This window comes from Rutilus rutilus (assembly GCF_951802725.1).
Source record: "Rutilus rutilus genome assembly, chromosome: 1".
NCBI classification, from domain to species: Eukaryota; Metazoa; Chordata; class Actinopteri; order Cypriniformes; family Leuciscidae; genus Rutilus; species Rutilus rutilus.
In genome coordinates, this window is record NC_140209.1 from 4,077,522 (window position 1) to 4,098,411 (window position 20,890).

At 41.3% G+C, this 20,890-nt stretch overlaps 2 protein-coding genes across 2 annotated transcripts in view; both read left to right on the forward strand.

The window, feature by feature from the left end:
- Window positions 1–20,890, forward strand: part of LOC311299321 (uncharacterized protein) — a gene marked incomplete at its 3' end in the record, with an annotated part of 76,289 nt that overhangs the window by 32,964 nt on the left and 22,435 nt on the right. The gene's annotated exons all lie outside the window — the stretch shown is intronic.
- On the forward strand, window positions 1,672–20,803 carry LOC311297645 (uncharacterized protein; the record flags this gene model as incomplete). Its single annotated transcript, XM_084420032.1, has 3 exons — window positions 1,672–1,791; window positions 10,551–11,846; window positions 20,676–20,803. The coding sequence occupies exons 1-3, from the start codon at window positions 1,734–1,736 to the stop codon at window positions 20,801–20,803; spliced, it is 1,482 nt and encodes a 493-aa protein (XP_084276158.1). The 5' UTR covers window positions 1,672–1,733.

A 20,890-nucleotide genomic window follows, 5' to 3' on the forward strand; every position in this document is an offset into this window, starting at 1 on the left:
TATCTTTACAAAACTTCACAATGCTGCTGCAGATGCAAAATAATGTAGACAACACTGAATAAATACATTTGTCAGGTTTGATTCTGATAATTAATCGCCAGACTCGCGCATCCTCCATGTTTGTAGTTGTTAGCACTTTTTCACTCGTGTTTGTAGTTCTAACCGAATCCTCGGCCAACGCGCGATGGGTTGTGGGCAATATTAGCCGTATCTTTGAAACCAGCATACTACGATCTGGGATGTACTAATTCTGTTTTCTAAGACTGTTTAGGGCGGATAGTTTGCGATTTGGGACGCACCGTCGAGTCTTCTGAGGTGAGGAGAGCAGTTCACGGTATTTCTCATATTTACACAACCATCACACACACTTAGTTTGATTAAGCGACAGGCTCATTTCTGTATTGTTTTCATCGATCACAGCGATACTTGTGTGTCTTTTCTGGCGTCTTCCTTCTGAAATAAACATTTAGTGCAGCAGCAGCGAGCATGAGAATATGTTGAGTTCATTCAGACCTGAGCGAGTTTGTGTTCGTTTGTGTGATTGTCTCGATGTTTAGAGTGAGAACTGTTACTGAATGTCGAGTCAAGAGGTAAAGTTTGAGATCTATGAAGGGAATTATGTGAATCGATCTCTTACTTTACGTTGAGCCTATAATGAGCCACGCGAGACATTAAATCAACTCTTAAATAAATGAATAGCGCTTTACTCTTGAACAATGTTGCTTTGTGATGCTCTTTATTTTTAAATGTGTTATGATCATTGTCAGTTTGAGCACATTATTTTAATGATCTAAGTAGGCCTACTTGATTAATGTCATAAAATCAAACTATATTTAATGTGGACATGTTGCTATTTTATGCTGCTGTAATTATTTCTCTGTAGTGGTTGATGAAGATGAGTGTCATAGTGATTGTTTTTGTGTTATTGATGTTTTATCCATGTCATATCCATGTGAGAAATTACAGTTTACAGGCTTTTGTCATGTATCCTGACTCAAATAATGTGTTTCTAACAGCAAACACTCAGAATAAAGTGAGATGATCTGCTGATGATCCTGAATGGCTTGTTGAATGAGTGTTGATAGTCTGAGGCTCATCAATATTAACAGATCTGCTGAAAACACTCTTTATTTCATGACAATAGTTCCTGTTTTCACCTCATTTATTATGCTGATGTCTTCAGATCTCCTGTAAATTGCCACTTAAAGCTCATTTCATTGGTGTCAGCAGACTGAGGGGATTTGCTGGCTACTATATACATTTATTATTGTGTTTATGATTTTAACTGTTTTTCTTACCATTATTTATATTTGGACGAATTTAAATTATTTATATTATTTTCTATATTTCTAGATACCTGTATTTTAATGAAGAAGCAGAATAATGTTAGGATTAGCAATACAAATAGATGGATGTCTAATGAATAGGCCTAGATAGATAGACATAAATGCTTAGAAGTGTCATGTATTATAATATATATATATATATATATATATATATATATATATATATATATATATATATATATATATATTTGAGAAAAAAAATGATATTTTTTATTTTGGCAGATCAGCTCCTCCCACTGCAGTCACATCATCAGTGAAGCTCCTCCCACAGTAATTCCCCAATAAATGCTTTAAATTCCCATCAGCTACAAGTGAAGATGAGCATCAGAGCATCAGGTAGAGCTGAAATCTGCAAAGACTGAGTTTATTAAAGAGGACAGTGAGAACATGAGTGATCCAGAACCCTGCAGAATGAAACACACTGAAGATCCTGAAGAACAAAGAGGTTGGTGTTTATTCTCCATTCATTCATGAGGCTGAAGAACTATGACATGGCAGAGCTCGACATTAAGCCTTTTCATGTGCTTGTCCTTTGGCTCATTCTCTTGTCCGAGTAAAAAAGTTGCTGTATTTGAAAGCTGTATGAATTTCTTTCTTCTGCTGAACAGAAAGGAAGATATTTAGAAGAATATCAGTAACCAGGCAGTTTTTGGGTCCCATTGACTTCTATAGTATATATTTTTCCTACTATGGAGGTCAATGGGACCCAAAAACTGTCTGGTTACTGACATTCTTCTAAATATCTTCCTTTCTGTTCAGCAGAAGAAAGAAATTCATACAGCTTTCAAACAACATGAGGGTGAGTATATGATGACAGAATTTTCATTTTAAAAGTGAACTTCTCCTTTAAATGTTTGCTTCATCTTTAGTTTTTAAATTTTTTAATTTGATCAATAGGCAAGGCAAGGCAAGTTTATTTATATAGCACATTTCATACACAATGGCAATTCAAAGTGCTTTACATAAAATAAATTAAAATAATAACAAGAAATAAGAATAATTAAAACAGTTAAGAAGAATAAAAAAATAAAATACAGTACAGTACAAACAGTCGGACGGACATTGGCACAGTGCTCATTCATTAAATGCATAGTTAAACAGAAGTGTTTTGAGTCTGGATGTGAAAGTGACTACTGTAGGAGCACGTCTGATCTCCTCTGGAAGCTGGTTCCAGCATAATAGCTAAAAGCGGACTCGCCATGCTTAGAGTGAACCCTTGGCATTTCTAGCTGATATGATCCTAATGATCTGAGTGATCTGTTGGGTTTATATTCAGTGACCATCATGGGCGCCGTAAAGGGGTGGAAGGTTAGGACGATTCTAAGGGCCCAGGCTGATTTAGGGCCCAGAAGAGCAGACCCCCTTTTTCTTTTCTTATTTCTTTTCTCTTTTTTATACATACATTAAATGTGCTAGGGCCCCTCATGCACTAAATGTGTATTTTGTCCGTTTTGACCATAGATTTAATATTTAAAAAACAAATAATGCATTTACTGTTTCAGTCACACCCCTCCCCCTTACAATGGTTCATTCCACCTGCTCTGTCCGAGCTACGATCGCTAGTGTAACGTCTCTTGCTTATTGCACTTGCTATGATGCAGCGCAGACAGTGACACACGCAGGCATGTCACATCAAAAGTTAGGGCATCAAAAAAGAAAAGGAAAGAGAAGACAGAGAACGCCGAAGTCGACAGTATGTCACACAGTTTTTCAAATAGAAATGTATCTTGCCCTATTCCTGTATTCCAAAACTTTCAGAGTTACTTATTTTTGTTGCTACATGACCTGCTTTTATCTAGCTAGCTTAGTAAAATAATTACTGAATTATGATTTACATCCAACAATAATAACATCTCTGGGTTATCATGTCTCTACACCATAGACTGTAAAAAATAGCTACACAGATTCAGCGGCTGCTGCACACCCACGTCCTCCTTCTCCCCCCGTGCGAAATTCGCGTCCGATATTTTAGCACATTAAAAAATAAATACAACCTCACGTTAGGTCAATCACACTAGCACACTGCCTCCGAAACTTTCGTCCGTCAAAAAAAAAAAAAAAAAAAAAATTCGGATCGGGTTCGATTTTCTGTGTTTTTCGCATCCGTAACAAGGGTTTGAATGGTGTTTTGACAGTTTAGAGCCACAGAATGACGGATACGAAAAAACGCATCGATTGTGTCAAACTTGACGTTCTTAATATGAATAAAATGCCCCAGAAAAAAATAATATAAAAAAACGAATAAAACATGTGTCTGTAGTAACCATTGGCTATAAGGAGTTTACAAAATAGATATTTTAATATTTTATATTATGAAAACTAAATAGGCCAATAGAAATAATATGGTTATTACGTGTGTGTTTGACTTATAAGTCAAATTTGTATAAATACATTTTTTTTTCTTGTTTTTGTAGGCTTTGTACTCATCTTTAGACATTTTAACTACGCAATGTGCTAAGTATCTTTTTTTTAAAGTATACAGGGCATGTTTATTGGGTTAAATTTTATCTGTAAACAATGTAGGGGGCCCAGAAATTTTGGTTTCCATAGGGCCCAGAATTTCTGGCGGCACCCCTGGTGACCATATCTGCAATGTATTGAGGTCCTAGGCCATTGAATGATTTATATACCAGTAGTAATACTTTAAAATCAATCCTAAATTTAACTGGGAGCCAGTGTAAAGACCTGAGGACTGGTGTGATGTGTTCATATTTTCTGGTTCTGCTCAGAATCCTGGCGGCAGCGTTCTGTATTAGCTGCAACTGTCTTATGGTCTTTTTGGGAAGGCCAGTGAGGAGTCCATTACAATAATCCACCCTGCTGGTGATGAAAGCATGGACAAGTTTCTCTAAGTCTTGTCTGGAAACAAAGCATCTAATTCTTGCAATATTTTTTAGATGATAGTATGCTGATTTAGTTATTGCTTTGACATGACTACTGAAACTAAGGTCTGACTCTAGTGACACACCGAGATTCCTGACTTGAATTTGAGTTGTTTGACCCCTAGAGTGAAGGTATGCGTTCACCTTGAGAACTTCATCTTTGTTTCCAAACGCAATGACTTCAGTTTTGTCTTTGTTTAACTGAAGAAAGTTTTGACACATCCAACTGTTGACTTCATCGATGCATTGGCACAGGAAGTTAATGGGGCTGTAATCGTTAGGCGATAGGGCTAAGTAGATCTGTGTGTCGTCTGCATAGCTGTGGTAACTAAGCAATCTGGTTCTTTCTCATTATTTGGCTCATTGGGAGCATGTACAGGTTGAACAGAAGTGGCGCAAGAATTGAGCCTTGAGGGACTCCGCATGTCATGGATGTCCACTCAGACTTATGATCTCCTATACTCACATAATAACCTCTCCCATCTAAGTATGACCTGAACCATTTTAGGACTATCCCAGAAAGCCCCACCCAGTTTTCCAGCCTGTCCAGAAGTATGTTATGATCGACAGTGTCAAATGCAGCCCTGAGGTCGAGTAGTACCAGCACTGATATTTTGCCTGTATCAGTATTTAAGCGAATATCGTTTATTATCTTTATGAGCGCTGTCTCTGTGCTGTGGTGCGGTCGGAAACCAGATTGAAAATTGTCAAAGTATCCATTCGAGCATAATAATTTGTTCAGCTGATTGAAGACAACTTTTTCAATGATCTTGCCTATGAAAGGAAGATTTGAGATCGGCCTATAGTTGCTTGATATGGTCTTATCCAGATTGTTCTTTTTCAGGAGGGGCTTGACAACTGCAGTTTTCAGGGAGTTTGGAAAACTCCCAGAGCGAAGTGAGACATTTACCACTTCTAGGAGATCTGCTTCTAAACTGTTTAACACACTTTTGAAAAATGATGTGGGAAGTGTGTCAAGAGCGCATGTTGATGTTTTAAGGTGCTGTACAGTTTCTTCCAAAATTTTGCCATCAATTTCTTTGAAATCAGACATAGTAACTACTTTCTCAGGTGGTTTGATCTGTCTGACCTCAGTGCAACTCAAGGGTGTGCTGATCACCTTTCTGATATTACTGATTTTCTCAGAGAAGAAAGAAGCAAACTCACTGCACTTGCTGTCTGAGAGCATTTCACTGGGAATCTGGCTTGGGGGGTTTGTCAGTCTCTCTACAGTAGCAAAAAGTGTGCGTGTGTTGTTTAAATTGCTGTTTATAATATTTGAGAAGAAAGTCTGTCTAGCTTTGCCTAGTTCCATATTAAAAGCATGGATGCTGTCTTTGTAGATGTTATAATGGACTACAAGTTTTGTCTTCCGCCACATGCGCTCTGCTTTTCTGCATTGTCTTTTCATATTTTGCACTGCTGTTGAGTTTCTCCAAGGTGCTTTTGTCTGCCACTCTTTTCCTGACTTTAACAGGAGCAATATCATCAATTACAGTTTTAACTTTTGAGTTAAAGGAATCAAGGAGAAAATCAACAGAGTCAGCAGATATGCTTGCTGTTAAGGATATAGCCTTCATAAATAGTACACTGGTGTTCTCATTTAAGCATCTCTTCTTGACAGACACAGATCTAGCTTCAGTGGCAGGAGAGATCAATATATCAAAGAAAATACAGAAATGATCAGACAGTGCTACATCCTTAATAACAATCGATGAAATGTTTAGACCCTTACTGATAAGTAAATCTAGAGTGTGTCCACGATTGTGTGTGGGTCCATGTACATGCTGAGTCAGATCAAAAGTTTTTAAATTTAATCCAATAGATTAAATTAGAATAGCCTAATAAGATACTATAATAATATACTATATATTTAAATATTTTTGAATATACAAATAAGAAATGTTGGAAAGAATGCTACTTTTAAACATGAAAGTAAACCACCAGTAGGAGGTGGCAGGAGACCGTCTTAATGAGTGAGTCATTGAGTGTTTATGAATGGGTCATTGAATCTTTGACTCGGCCAATTCGTTCAAAACGCTGAATTATTCAGTAATGAAACACAGTTAAGTGTTGCTGTGAGATGCGATACGGTTCTGCTGTGATCTTTGTTTGGAACTATTTTCGTAAATTACTTGTTCCTTCAAAAAATCCACTTGTCCCGGACAAGCGGACAAACTGACAAATTCTTTAATAATAAATAGACTTAACATAAAGATATTACAATGTGCAGTTTTATTTTAAGTCCACAGGCTCCAGACTAGCATCTGGGTGCAGAGAGTATCTGGTGGCACTAAGCTTAATTTAGGGTGTAGATGACATTAACTTTAATTATTATCATTCATGATGTCTTAATATTCATTACAAAGTAAAACAAGTGAAAAAATTGACTTGAAAATAGCCAATAATCATCCTACTGTTTACTGTGGTAATTTAGTGTTTGAATAAGAGTTTTCCTACATCTTAATTTTTAGTTTTAGAGGAATCTTTGAAGGATGACCAAAAAATATGTTATCAGGGGCGGTCATTGGCTGTGCTGCGGCAACTGCACAAACCTATGGCGAGGCGGCTTTGACGCCAGGGCGCCCTGTTGCGTCAGAGCCCAGCAGTATGGGCGTGGTCAGAGGCTATATATTGCTGTGCCTCGCCTAGGTGCTTCAGATTTTTACTCCTTCAGCGACTTCTCCACTTCGCTGACCTCTGGAATAGAAGCACTCGCCGCCGTCAAAACTCCTTTCAGCGGGATAAGCTCCTGGTCTCCACCCGAGAAACCCTCATGATGCAGGCTCAACGAGTGGTTCCTGCAAGGGTGCCGACAGACCCCTTAGCAGAGACCCGCCCCCTTCTTCCCCGTCGTGGCTCGCATCAAGCCTTCTTTCTCTTCAGTCCTCTCCAATGTTGACGGCGCTAAAGATAAAGGCTATGAGGTGACCCATCCGCCCATCTTTGCCCACCTACCGCCGCGGGATGGAAGACTAAGAATCTGAGGCTTTCAAAGACCTGCGTAGCGCCACTGACCTGGCTCTGCGGGCTACGAAGTCTACAGCCCAGGCCATCGGGAGGAGCATGGCCAACCTAACGGTGCTCGAGCAGCACCTGTGGTTGAACTTGACGGATATGAAGGAGGCAGATAGGGCAGCTTTCCTGGACTCCCTCATCTCCCCTTCCGGTCTCTTTGGCCTGTGCTACACAGAGGCGCAGAAAGCATCATAGGCGATGTGCCACTTCCTTCCGAAATGCTCCAACTCGTCTTTGAGCCGCTAGACCAGAAGGAAGCCTCCTCAACAGCAGCCCAAGTCAGCGCTGCCGGTCACCCAGCCCCCGCCCAGTGGCTGAAGTCCATCGCCACTCCCGTTCTGCTAGGCGCACTCCGTTCCCTGAGAGGCGGGGTCCCCCTCCCAGGATTGCGTTGGACCCCGAGCCTCGTAAGCCGTCCTAGCCACAGGAAGAAAAAGAGAGAATTCGAGTCCCGCCGAGGTCGGACCGATCTCTCTCAAATACTTCAGACGTTCCCCAGTTCCCTCTGTTCAGGTGGCTGGAAATGTAAACTCCGCAGCAAATGAGTCTGCCGTGAAGCACGCTCACCTGCAAACAAACGCTGTTCACGGTGACACAAAGCAAGAAAAGAGCTCTTTTCTCCATGTGTCATATGTAGGTCATGTGCCTGCTATAAAGTTTGCACGCCTACACACAAGCACTGTCCCCACAGTAACCAATTCGCCATCACAGGCTGGGAATTTAACAAACGTAGAAGGTGTGCCCACCACAATGTCTTCACCTCCACACATGTGCATACAGTCTCTAGCCAGCTCACGCTGCCAATGTAGTTCAGGTGCCTATTATGATGTGCGCGCCCCTACACTTAAACACTTCCAACACGGTGTCATCTTTTCCCCTATCAGGGATAAGAAGGTAATAAATGTAGACTGTGTGCCCACTTCTATGAACGCACCGCTACATGTGAAAACTGTTCCTGTGGGGCTTGTTTCCTGGGAGGCTATCCCTGAAATATCAAAATTGGTATTGAACATAATAAAACGAGGTTATTCGCTCCAGTTTGCTCGAAAACCTCCGCGCTTTTGAGCCAAGGTCGAGACAGCGGTCGAAGAGGGCGTGGCCCACGTTCTCCATACCGAAGTGTCAAAACTGTTGAAAAAGAGAGCTGTCGAAACAGTTCCGATGTCACAGAGCGAGTCAGGCTTTTACAGTCGCTACTTTCTCGTCCCCAAAAAGGATGGAGGTCTCAGACCCATTCTAGATCTCAGACACTTGAACAAAGCGCTTAAGACACGTCCGTTCAGGATGTTGACAACCAAACAAATTCTTGTGTATATTGGCCCGGGAGATTGGTTTTTCTCAGTGGATCTGAAAGACGCCTATTTTCACATCCAGATAGTGCCCCATCACAGACCATTCCTGAGGTTTGCATTCGAAGAGCAGGCCTATCAGTACACAGTACTACCATTCAGCCTGTCTCTAGCGGCCCGTACCTTCACAAACGTGACGTGACGGATCTTACCACTCTGCGGGCTCAACTCGCCTGCTTCACCGATGACGATCTGCTCCTCGCCCCTTTCTTTGAGCCGCACAAGAAGCGCCGTTCACAAAGGGAGCCTGAGCGAGGTGAGACGAGCAAGATCACACTGGCCCAGTCCCCGCGTGCCTCGTTCTCTCTCCAGCGGTCTCCCTCGCCAGTCCTGTTTACACAGGCTGTTCAGCACCCCTCTCTGCGAGCGGTGGACCTCGTGTCGTTCGGGGCTTCGGACGAGGAAGAAGAGGAAAAGGATGAAAGCCTTTCCCTCGCGGCTTCGGACTGCGACGACCAAACAAATTCTCACGTATATTGGCCCGGGAGATTGGTTTTTCTCAGTGGATCTGAAAGACGCCTATTTTCACATTCAGATAGTGCCCCATCACAGACCATTCCTGAGGTTTGCATTCGAAGAGCAGGCCTATCAGTACACAGTACTACCATTCAGCCTGTCTCTAGCGGCCCGTACCTTCACGAATGTGACGTGACGGATCTTACCACTCTGCGGGCTCGACTCGCCTGCTTCACCGATGACGATCTGCTCCTCGCCCCTTTCCTTGAGCCGCGCAAGAAGCGCCGTTCACAAAGGGAGCCTGAGCGAGGTGAGACGAGCAAGATCACACTGGCCCAGTCCCCGCGTGCCTCGTTCTCTCTCCAGCGGTCTCCCTCGCCAGTCCTGTTTACACAGGCCATCCAGCGCCCCTCTCTGCGAGCGGCGGACCTCGTGTCGTCCGGGGCTTCGGACGAGGAAGAAGAGGAAAAGGATGAAAGCCTTTCCCTCGCGGCTTCGGACTGCGACGACCAAACAAATTCTCACGTATATTGGCCCGGGAGATTGTTTTTTCTCAGTGGATCTGAAAGATGCCTATTTTCACATCCAGATAGTGCCCCATCACAGACCATTCCTGAGGTTTGCATTCGAAGAGCAGGCTTATCAGTACACAGTACTACCATTCGGCCTGTCTCTAGCGCCCCGTACCTTCAAGAAGTGTATGGACATGGCGCTCTTCCCCTTGAGACAGTGGGGAGTGCGAGTGTTAAACTACCTCGACGATTGGCTCATCATAGCCCAATCGGAGGAGCTATTAATAACTCACAGAGCCTGGCTCCTCAACTACTAAGAATGCCTGGACCTCAGGATCAATTTCTCCAAAAGCACAATTATCTCCCAGCCGGAACATCTCCTTCCTGGGTATAGAAATAGACTCGGTACGCATGAGAGCGCGCCTCACCGAAGCGCACACGCTTTCTATTCGGTGCCTGGCAACGTCTTTCAGGGCGGGCGCCCGCGTTCCCCTCAAGAGATTCCAGAAGATGCTGGGTCTCTTGGCTTCGGCCTCACCAGTACTCAAACTAGGACTTACAAATCAGAGCAAGTCACGGCTAGTCTAATGTGACCGGCCTTTAATAATTCGTTTTAGTCAAATAAATATCAATCTCAAAGTTGGTGTCAAAATATGGCAGTATTGTATATTTTAATGTTAATATCATGTTAGATAATTGTCATTGATCAAATATATTCAATAGTTCTTGCTAAAGAAACATGGGATTTGTGCCTATAATGTTTTAAAGATAATAATTGGATGATAAATTTTCCTCATTCATGGAAAGTTTCAAGGACATATAATCTATTTATAAAAAGGCATCAAATTATCATAATATTTTATAACAGTTGTCTACTTTCTACTATTACATCAGGGCTCACTTTCATGTCTTTACACTTTATATTTCTCTCTTTTGATTATTTTGATGTACTCAAAATTTAATTAATAATTTTCTCTTTGATTTCAGACCGGATGGAAGAGAGTGAAGAACTGAGTGAAGTGAAGGAGGAGAGTGAAGAACTGAGTGAAGTGAAGGAGGAGAGTGAAGAACTGAGTGAAGTGAAGGAGGAGAGTGAAGAACTGATAGAAGTGAAGGAGGAGAGTGAAGAACTGAGTGAACTGAAGGAGGAGAGAGAAGAACTGAGTGAAGTGGAGGAGGAGAGTGAAGAACTGAGTGAAGTGGAGGAGGAGAGTGAAGAACTGAGTGAAGTGAAGGAGGAGAGTGAAGAACTGAGTGAAGTGGAGGAGGAACATCATGTCCAACCTGGAGGAAAACCTTTGAGTCGCTCAAAGACTAAAATTAATTTTTTAAAGAAAAGAGCCAAGAAATCTTTAACCTGCACTCAGTGTGGAAAGAGTCTCGCACACAAAGATAGTCTTGATGTTCACATGAGAATTCACACTGGAGAGAAGCCGTTCACATGTGATCAGTGTGGAAAGAGTTTCAGTCAATCATCAACCCTTAATGTTCACATGAGGATCCACACCGGAGAGAAGCCGTTCTCATGTGATCAATGCGGCAAAACATTTCATGGGTCATCACACCTGAAGAAACACCTGACAGTTCATACGAAGGAGAAGCCGCATTCATGTTCTGTGTGTGGAAAGGGTTTTTCACGGCTGCAATATTTACATACACATCAGAAAACTCACACTGGTGTGAGAGAGTACATGTGCTTTGAGTGTGAGAAGACTTTTATTACAGCGGACATTTTAAAACAGCACCAGAGAATTCACACTGGAGAAAAACCTTACAAGTGTTCACACTGTGACAAGAGATTCAGTCGGTCAGCAGATCTGAAAACACATGAGAGGATCCACACTGGAGAAAAACCTTACAAGTGTTCACACTGTGACAAGAGATTCAGTGACTCATCATATCTGAGATCACATGAGAGGATCCACACTGGAGAAAAACCTTACAAGTGTTCACACTGTGACAAGAGATTCAGTCGGTCATCATCTCTGAAAACACATGAGAGGATCCACACTGGAGAGAAGCCGCACATGTGTGATTTATGTGGGAAGAGTTTCACAATCAAACAGAAACTTGATGTTCATATGATGATTCACACTGGAGAGAAGCCATTCATGTGTGATCAGTGTGAAAAGAGATTCTCATGCAAACAATATCTTAAAAAACACATGAGGATCCACACCGGAGAGAAGCCGTTCTCATGTGATCAATGCGGCAAAACATTTCTCTGGGCATCAGAGCTGAAGACACACCTGACAGTTCATACGAAGGAGAAGCCGCATTCATGTTCTGTGTGTGGAAAGAGTTTTTCACAGCTGCCTAATTTACACACACATCAGAAAACTCACACTGGTGTGAGAGAGTACATGTGCTTTGAGTGTGAGAAGACTTTTACTACAGCAGACAATTTAAAACAGCACCAGAGAATTCACACAGGAGAAAAACCTTACAAGTGTTCACACTGTGACAAGAGATTCAGTCAGTCAGGACAACTGAGATCACATGAGAGGATCCACAGCAGAGAGATTGTTGTCACTTTGTTGATTGATTGATGTCTTTTAAATGTACAGTATGTAATTTTTTCGCCGCTAGGGGTCGCTAACCTCTTACAATAACAAAGGCGTGGTTTGATGGCGCAACGTTTGCTAAGAATTATGGATCTTGTCGTCAACGTCAAGCCGACCGATCTAATAATGTTTATGGATGACTGAAAACATCGATGTTTTTATCATGACTGTGATATGAAGCAGTTCGGGATTGCTAAGAGACAGCTATCAGCTCCACACGCGACGCGAGTCCCGCGGATATAAAAGGAATATGGACATTTCATTCTACTGAACTACACGAGTGCAGAATTACTACTCACAGGTCAGTTTATTAGGCAAATTAAACTTGTGAGGTAATGCAGCGCTGTTTCACTTGGTCTAACATTACACTATCACACTAAACTGCTTCTGAATGTGTTGAAATTTATGTGTTAGCTTGTCTGTATGAGACTAGCAGTGAGCTAGATCAACATTAGAATAACATACAGATCATATTCTAACATTTTATCATTGTTGAACTGTATAACATTGATTAATTTTATGTAAATGTGCTCACCTGTTTAATAAAGTACATGTAGGAGCGGTCGAAGTCTCGGACGTGGAGCTCTCGTTTATATACTGTCTATGGGAGCTCTCGGCATCTCGAAAACACCGCGCTGATATTGATTCTCGTTTTAGTTCTCCTTTTTTATCCAAAGTCTGCTTGCCATGGTCCATAATGTTTGAACGAAACAACAACAGCGTGCAGATAGACATTGCGAACTACACAGTTGTCCACGTCTATTGCCTTGGTTACTATCAGAGGGCTCTGGTTGCTATGGCAGCACGAGCGGAAACCAGGGAGAACGCGGATATGATGCCATTGACGACGACAAAACGTAAATAAAGAAACGGGACGTGTCTTCGAATTAAATTACAAATTTCTCCTGGTTTGAAAGTTGTTGGAAACAGTCGGGATAATGCAAGTACACAAAATAATATAAAATGTATGTTATATAAAAATATATAACATAGATATAGTGATTTTTGCTATTTTTAAAGCAAAAAAGTTACATATTGTACCTTTAACTTATGTTCAACCAACAGGAATGTCTAATTTGTCAGTTCAGATCAATGCAACAATGCTCTGACAGTAGGTGGCGCTCATGTAAAGCAGAAATACAGCACTATACATGGCTCTAGACTGCGAGTAAATGGTCAAATTTTGTGACCTTTTTATTCTGCCGCATACGAGAAACATCACACTGCAGACGAAAGCAGAATGAAACCACGCTACTCGTCTGAGCTGCACAGCGCAAACAGTTTATCAGCTCGGAGCAATACTAGACAGTGGTTTACTCGTGGGCCGAACTCGATCACGCAACAACATTACTACACAGAGCTGGCAGATCCATTGAGAAAGCATTTTAAAGGGTTAGTTCACCCAAAAAAGAAAAATATCCCATTATTTACTCACCCTCAAGTCATCACCTAAAATCCCCCCACAGAGGGGAGGCCTTCACAGAGGAGAGACTAGTTGACACTTCAGCACTGCATTGTCATCGCGTCCAGGCTGAGGTCCTTCATCAGATCTGGATACAGCCTGGATCCGGCGGACTGCGGTAAACCTCGGTATAAACAGAGAGACTAATATTAGCATAGACGCCATTCTTCTTATGATGTAACGAGTCCATCAGGATTTATGGGAAGCGTTCCCGGTTCCAGCTGATCTAATCTATGCAGCCTAACATTGAATTATAGAAGTCTATAATGTGTTATGTGAATGCTCAAAGAGATGTGTTTTTAGCCTAGCTTTGAACTGACTGTCTGCTTCCCGGACAATTTTAGGAAGACTGTTCCAGAGTTTTGGTGCTAAATAGGAAAAGGATCTACCGCCAGCAGTCGATTTTGATATTCTAGGTATTATCAACTGGCCGGAATATCTGATTTTTCAGCTCGGGCATCAGATGCGTGAATGCACAAGAAGCACCAGATAAAATCACTTGCACCAGACACTCAATTTGCCTCTTTTGTGCGAACTGGATGTGTAAATGATGCGAAAAAAAAAATACTCAAGTAGCTAGTTAGGCTAATTCGGATCATATATAGGTCTATGTATGTATGTACAGTGGGGAGAACAAGTATTTGATACACTGCTGATTTTGCAGGTTTTCCTACTTTCAAAGCATGTAGAGGTCTGTGATTTTTATCATAGGTACACTTCAACTGCGAGAGACAGAATCTAAAACAAAAATCCAGATAATCACATTTTATGATTTTTAAATAATTAGTTTGCATTTTATTGCATGACAGTAGTGTTTAACTACCAACCAGTAAGAATTCCGGCTCTCACAGACCTGTTAGTTTTTCTTTAAGAAGCCCTCCTGTTCTTCACTCATTACCTGTATTGACTGCACCTGTTTGAACTCATTACCTGTATAAAAGGCACCTGTCCACACACTCCCAAACAGACTCCAACCTCTCCAAAATGGCCAAGACCAGAGAACTGTGTAAGGACATCAGGGTTAAAATTGTAGACCTGCACAAGGCTGGGATGGGCTACAGGACAATAGACAAGCAGATTGGTGAGAAGGCAACAACTGTTGACGCAATTATTAGAAAATGGAAGAAGTTCAAGATGTCGGTCAATCTCCCTCGGTCTGGGGCACCATGCAAGATCTCACCTCGTGGGGCATCAATGATCACGAGGAAGGTGAGGGATCAGCCCAGAACTACACTTCAATGACCTGAAGAGAGCTGGGACCACCGTATCAACCATTAGTAACACACTACACCATCATGGATTAAAATCCTGCAGCGCACGCAATGTCCCCCTGCTCAAGCCAGCACATGTCCAGTGCCGTTTGAAGTTTGCCAATGACCATCTGGATGATCCAGAGGAGGAATGGGAGAAGGTCATGTAGTCTAATGACAAAAATAGAGCTTTTTAGTCTAAACTCCACTCGCCGTGTTTGCAGGAAGAAGAAGGATGAGTAGAAGATGAGGATGAGTGCTAGATCTGCTTATTTTTCAACCCATTAGAAGAAAATAAACATAATCCTAGGTATTTATTTGAAACAGTGGCTAAACTAACGAAAAAGAAAGCTTCAAGCCCAGAAATTTCCAAGCAACACAGCAGTAATGACTTTATGAGCTTCTTCACTTATAGGATTGATAATATCAGGGACAAAATTATAACTATGCAACTGTCTTCTACAGTATTGCATCAGGCAGTGCATTGTAGTCTCCCTGAGGAAAAATTTGATTCATTCGTTGCTATAGGATAGGAAGAATTCGCTAAACTCATTAAATCATCTAAACCGACAACATGTATGTTAGATCCTATACTGACTAAGTGTTGTGGCAAATTCAAAGTTCTTTTTGGTTCAGGTCTCAAAGAAGTTTCTCAGAGTCGAGGTTCCAGGTCAGAAGAATTTACTTTATTGTACAAACAATAAAGGAGAAGCCAGCTGGTCATCCGGACATCTGAGGTTACAATGCCCAGTGATCATGTCTTATACTTTTTCTTATCGCTCGATGCCCAATGGGCACCCTCAAATCTATCTCTTCCCCTCTGTCACGTCTGGTGACCTTGACACAGTTAAACGTCTTCTCAATTGGTCAAACCTCACATAACGGTGCTTTGTTTCATACAGTATTTTGACACTTTGCATTTTGTATGCATACTGGGTACTTTTCCATTCTCTCATCCTTTTCAGACCTATTTTTTCATGCTTGTCATTTTCATTGCATCATACTTAGACATGAATCAAGGGAAAATTCTCCAACATAAGCTAATGAAAGAGATGCTTCCAGAGGTCATAGATCTTCTTCTTAATATCATTAATTCCTCTTTGTCTCTTCTCTTTTGTACCAAAAACTTTTAAGCTGGCTATGATTAAACCGCTTGTTAAAAAAAAAATTAAAAAAAATTGATCCTACAGTGTCTACCGAATCTCGAATCTTCGAATCTACCTTTTCTGTCAAAGATATTAGAAAAGGCAGTATCCTCACAACTGTGTTCCTTTTTAGAAAGAAATTATATCTGCGAGGATTTCCAGTCAGGATTTAGACCGTACCATAGTACCGAGACGGCTCTCATTAGAGTCACAAATGATTTGCTCCTTTCATCCGATCGTGGTTGTATCTCGCTATTAGTGTTACTCGATCTTAGTGCTGCATTTGATACTATTGACCACAACATCCTTTTAAATAGACTACAAAATTATGTTGCCATTAGTGGAATTGCACTAGCATGGTTTAAATCATACTTATCTGACCGTTATCAGTTTGTAGCAGTAAATGAAGAGATGTCTCATCGATCACAAGTTCAGTATGGCGTACCACAAGGCTCAGTACTAGGACCGCTGCTGTTCACTCTGTACATGCTACCATTACGAGATATCATTAGGAAACATGGAATTAGCTTTCACTGTTATGCCAACGATACTCAGCTCTATATTTCTTCAAAACCTAACGAAACTTACCAATTCACTAAATTAACGGAATGCATAGCTGATATAAAAAATTGGATGACTAGTAATTTCCTACTACTTAACTCTGAAAAAACAGAGATTCTAATTATTGGACAAAAAACTTCCTCAAATAATAACCTAGATTACTGTCTAACACTTGATGGCTGCTCTGTTAAGTCTTTGTCGTCGGTTAGGAACCTGGGTGTGCTCTTTGATACCAATCTTTCATTTGACAGTCACGTTTCTAATATCTGTAAAACCGCATTTTTCCATCTTAAAATATCTAAATTTCGTTACTCTCATTGACAAAAAACGCATTTTTCCATCTTAAAAATATATCTGAATTAAACCATATGCTCTCAATGACAAATGCGGAACAATTAGTTCATGACCTCAAGGCTAGATTATTGTAATGCTCTACTGGGTGGTTGCCCTGCACGCTTAATAAACAAACTACAGCTGGATCAAAACGCAGCAGCTCGAGTTCTTACCAGAACCAGGAAGTATGACCATATTAGCCCAGTTCTGTCAACACTGCATTGGCTCCCTATTAAACATCGTATAAATTTTAAAATATTGCTGATTACTTACAAAGCACTAAATGGTTTAGCTCCACAGTACTTGAGCGAGCTCTTAACGCATTATAGTCCTTCACGTCTATTGCGATCTCAAAATTCCAGCCAGTTGATAATACCTAGAATATCAAAATCGACTGTTGGCGGTAGATCCTTCTCCTATTTAGCACCAAAACTCTGGAACAGTCTTCCTAACATTGTCCGGGAAGCAGACACACTCTGTCAGTTCAAAGCTAGACTAAAAACACATCTCTTTGAGCATTCACATAATGCATTATAGACTTCTATAATTCAATGTTAGGCTTCATAGATTAGGTCAGCTGGAACCGGGAACACTTCCCATAAATCCTGATGTACTCGTTACATCATAAGAAGAATGGCATCTAGGCTAATTTTAGTGTTTTTGTTTATCCCAAGGTTTTTATCTCTTCGCCTGGACCCAATGTCATAGCGGGGTGCTGAAGTGCCAACTAGTCTCTCCCTATGGAGGATCCCTTTACCACTCTACAGATAAAGTGTTTTCGTGAAAATTCAGTTCACATATCTACCCCGAAGTGATAAAATTCTGTATCAAAAATGTTAAGGCCAGACAAGTAGTTTTTGAAGGCTTGGTTTGTAGGGAATTACAAACCTGCACACATAAATTCATATGCGCAAACCAATAGACTGAACTTGTGATACGCATGTGCACGCCATCAGCGTTCTCACAGGTTTCGCGTTTAAAGTCTGTTTAGAATTTCCTGTTAAAACGGTGTTGTGTTAGTGGCCCCTAAGTTAATAACTAATGATCGTTGCGACCAAAGTGAATTAATCAAAAACTAACTTTAGCTGGACAATAACTTTATTCTAGAGCTGCTGTAAAGACTAAACAATCTCTGTTACTGTAATTTCCTACTATCTCTGAAAAGCTGCTTTAAAACCATCTACATTGTTAAAAGCCCTGTATAAATGAAGCTGACTTGACTCTTGATCGCTTGCCTTATCAATTATCTGGAGCTCAGATGAACGACGGCAAGAAAAATAACTTCCTAATGAAGAGGAGGCCAAACTACTCTCTACAGGTGATGAGTTTCGTTACTGCTACCGACCATATTTTAGAAGCTCATAACCCGACTCTAGCTTAGAGGAGGCTCATGGTCAGGGCGTCACGATAACCTTCCCTAACCAATGGGAGCTTCAGGGCCACAGTCAAATTGCCCCCCTTTATTTTTTATATTTGAAAAGTCTTATAAATATCCCCTTATTTCCCCTTCTATATGAGAGTGAGGATTACTCCTATAATCTTTCACAGTGGTGAAATGAAAGCTCAACCTGTGACTTGAAGAGCAGAAGCCTTGATGTAAAAGAGACATGCTGTTACAGCCTGAAAGGGTGAACTCGCTGCCAAGTCTGGCGCCGGCCCTACGTATGGGTTCCAGATGCTGGGCGCAGACTCGGATCGCGCGGCACACATGATTTAAGCGAACCCTCGCCTCTCTGAACTTTCCCAACACGGCCTCTAAGGAGGTGCTGAAAAGTTCAGATGGCGAGACCAGGGCATCGAAGCCCTTCTCTTTCTCCCCAGTGTCCGCCAGGTTCACCTACAGGTGTCTCTCCACTGCCACCGTCGCCGCCAGAGACATCTGTGCCAAACGCGGAGGCACGAAGAAGGAAAAATAAAGAAACTGAAACCTGTATTCAGGACTTCAGTTTCGATTTTGTGATATTTTAATATCATGACAATGATTTTCATTCGATTTTTTTTAGATTCTTTTTTGTGTTTGGGAACACTGTTTTTTATCTTAAATAAAATAAATGAATACTTTTATTCATCACGGATGCATTAAATTGATAAAAAGTGACAGTAAATACATTTATAATGTCACAAAATACTTTGTTTCAGAATGCATGCTGTTCTTTAGAACTTTCTATTCATCAAAGACTCCTGAAATATAAAATTTGATATCAACACTGATAATAATCATAAATGTTTCTCGATCATCAAATCATGTCATCTTCATTTATATAGCGCTTTTAACAATGTAGATTGCTTCAAAGCAGCTTTACAGAGATAAGCATATCATTTAAGGTAACAGAGATTGTTTTGGCTTTATAGCGGTTCTTTAATTAAGTTATTTCCATCTAAAGTTAGTTTTGATTGATTTGCTTCCGTCGCAACGATCATTTGTTATTAAATTAGGGGCCGCTAAGACGACACCATTCTCTCTACACAGACTTAAAACGCGAACCTGTGAGAAACGCTGATGGCGTTCACATGCGCATTTAGAATGGGTTCTATAGTTATGTGCGTTTGAATATACGCAGGTTTGGAATTCCCTACAAGCCAAGCCTAAACAAGTACTTGTCTTTCCTTATAAATTTTGATAAAGAATTTTATTTTATTTTGTTGCTTTGGGGTAGGAACGCAAAACGAATTTTCCCGACAACGCCTTATCTGTATAGTGGTAGAGGGATCCTCCATAGGGAGAGACTAGTTGGCACTTCAGCACTGCGTTGTCATCGGTCCAGGTGAAGGTCCTTCGTCAGATCTGGAAACGGCCTGGATCCGGCAGGCTGCAGGAAAACCTCGGGATAAACACAGACACTAAAATTAGCGTAGATGCCATTCTTCTTATGTAACGAGTACATCAGGATTTTTGGGAAGTGTTCCCGGTTCCGGCTGACCTAATATATGCAGCCTAACATTGAATTATAGAAGTCTATAATGTATTATGTGAAAGCTAGGTCAAAGAGATGTGTCTTTAATCTGGCTTTGAACTGACAGAGTGTGTCTGCTTCCCGGACAATGGTAGGAAGACTGTTCCAGAGTTTTGGTGCTAAATAGGAGAAGGATCTACCGCCAGCAGTCGATTTTGATATTCTAGGTATTAGTAACTGGCCGGAATTTTGAGATCGCAATAGACGTGACGGACTATAATGCGTTAAGAGCTCGCTCAAGTACTGCGGAGCTAAACCATTTAGTGCTTTGTAAGTGATCAGCAATATTTTAAAATTTATACAATGTTTAATAGGGAGCCAGTGCAGTTTTGACAGAACCGGGCTAATATGGTCATACTTCCTGGTTCTGGTAAGAACTCGAGCTGCTGCGTTTTGGAACAGCTGTAGTTTGTTTATTAAGCATGCAGGGCAACCACCCAGTAGAGCATTACAATAATCTAGCTTTGAGGTCATGAACGCATGAACTAATTGTTCCGCATTTGTCAATGAGAGCATATGGCATAATTTAGATATATTTTTAAGATGGAAAAATGCAGTTTTACAGATACTAGACACGTGACTTTCAAATGAAAGATTGGTATCAAAGAGCACACCCAGGTTCCTAACCGACGACGAAGACTTAACAGAGCAGCCATCGAGTGTTAGACAGTAAATCATCATATTAGAGTGATTTCTGAAGGATCATGTGACACTGAAGACTGGAGTAATGATGCTGAACATTCAGCTTTGAGCACAGGACACTTTACTATATATTCACATTGACAACAGCTGATTTACTTTGGAATAATATTTCACTGTTTTACTGTATTTCTGATCAAATAGATGCAGCAGAAGAAACTCTTTCTGCGTGGTGGTGCCGAGGACCAGATGAGGAGAGAGAGCCTGAGCCTGATCAGGGCTTTCAGCGGGTCAGCCTGGAGAGCGTGAAGCACTGCCACTGGCTGCGGTGAAGCATTAGCCTGCCCTGCTGGCGCATAAGCGCTAGGTGTTCTTATGCGGCTTCGTAGGCAGTTTTTAGAGTCGATGCCCTCACACCC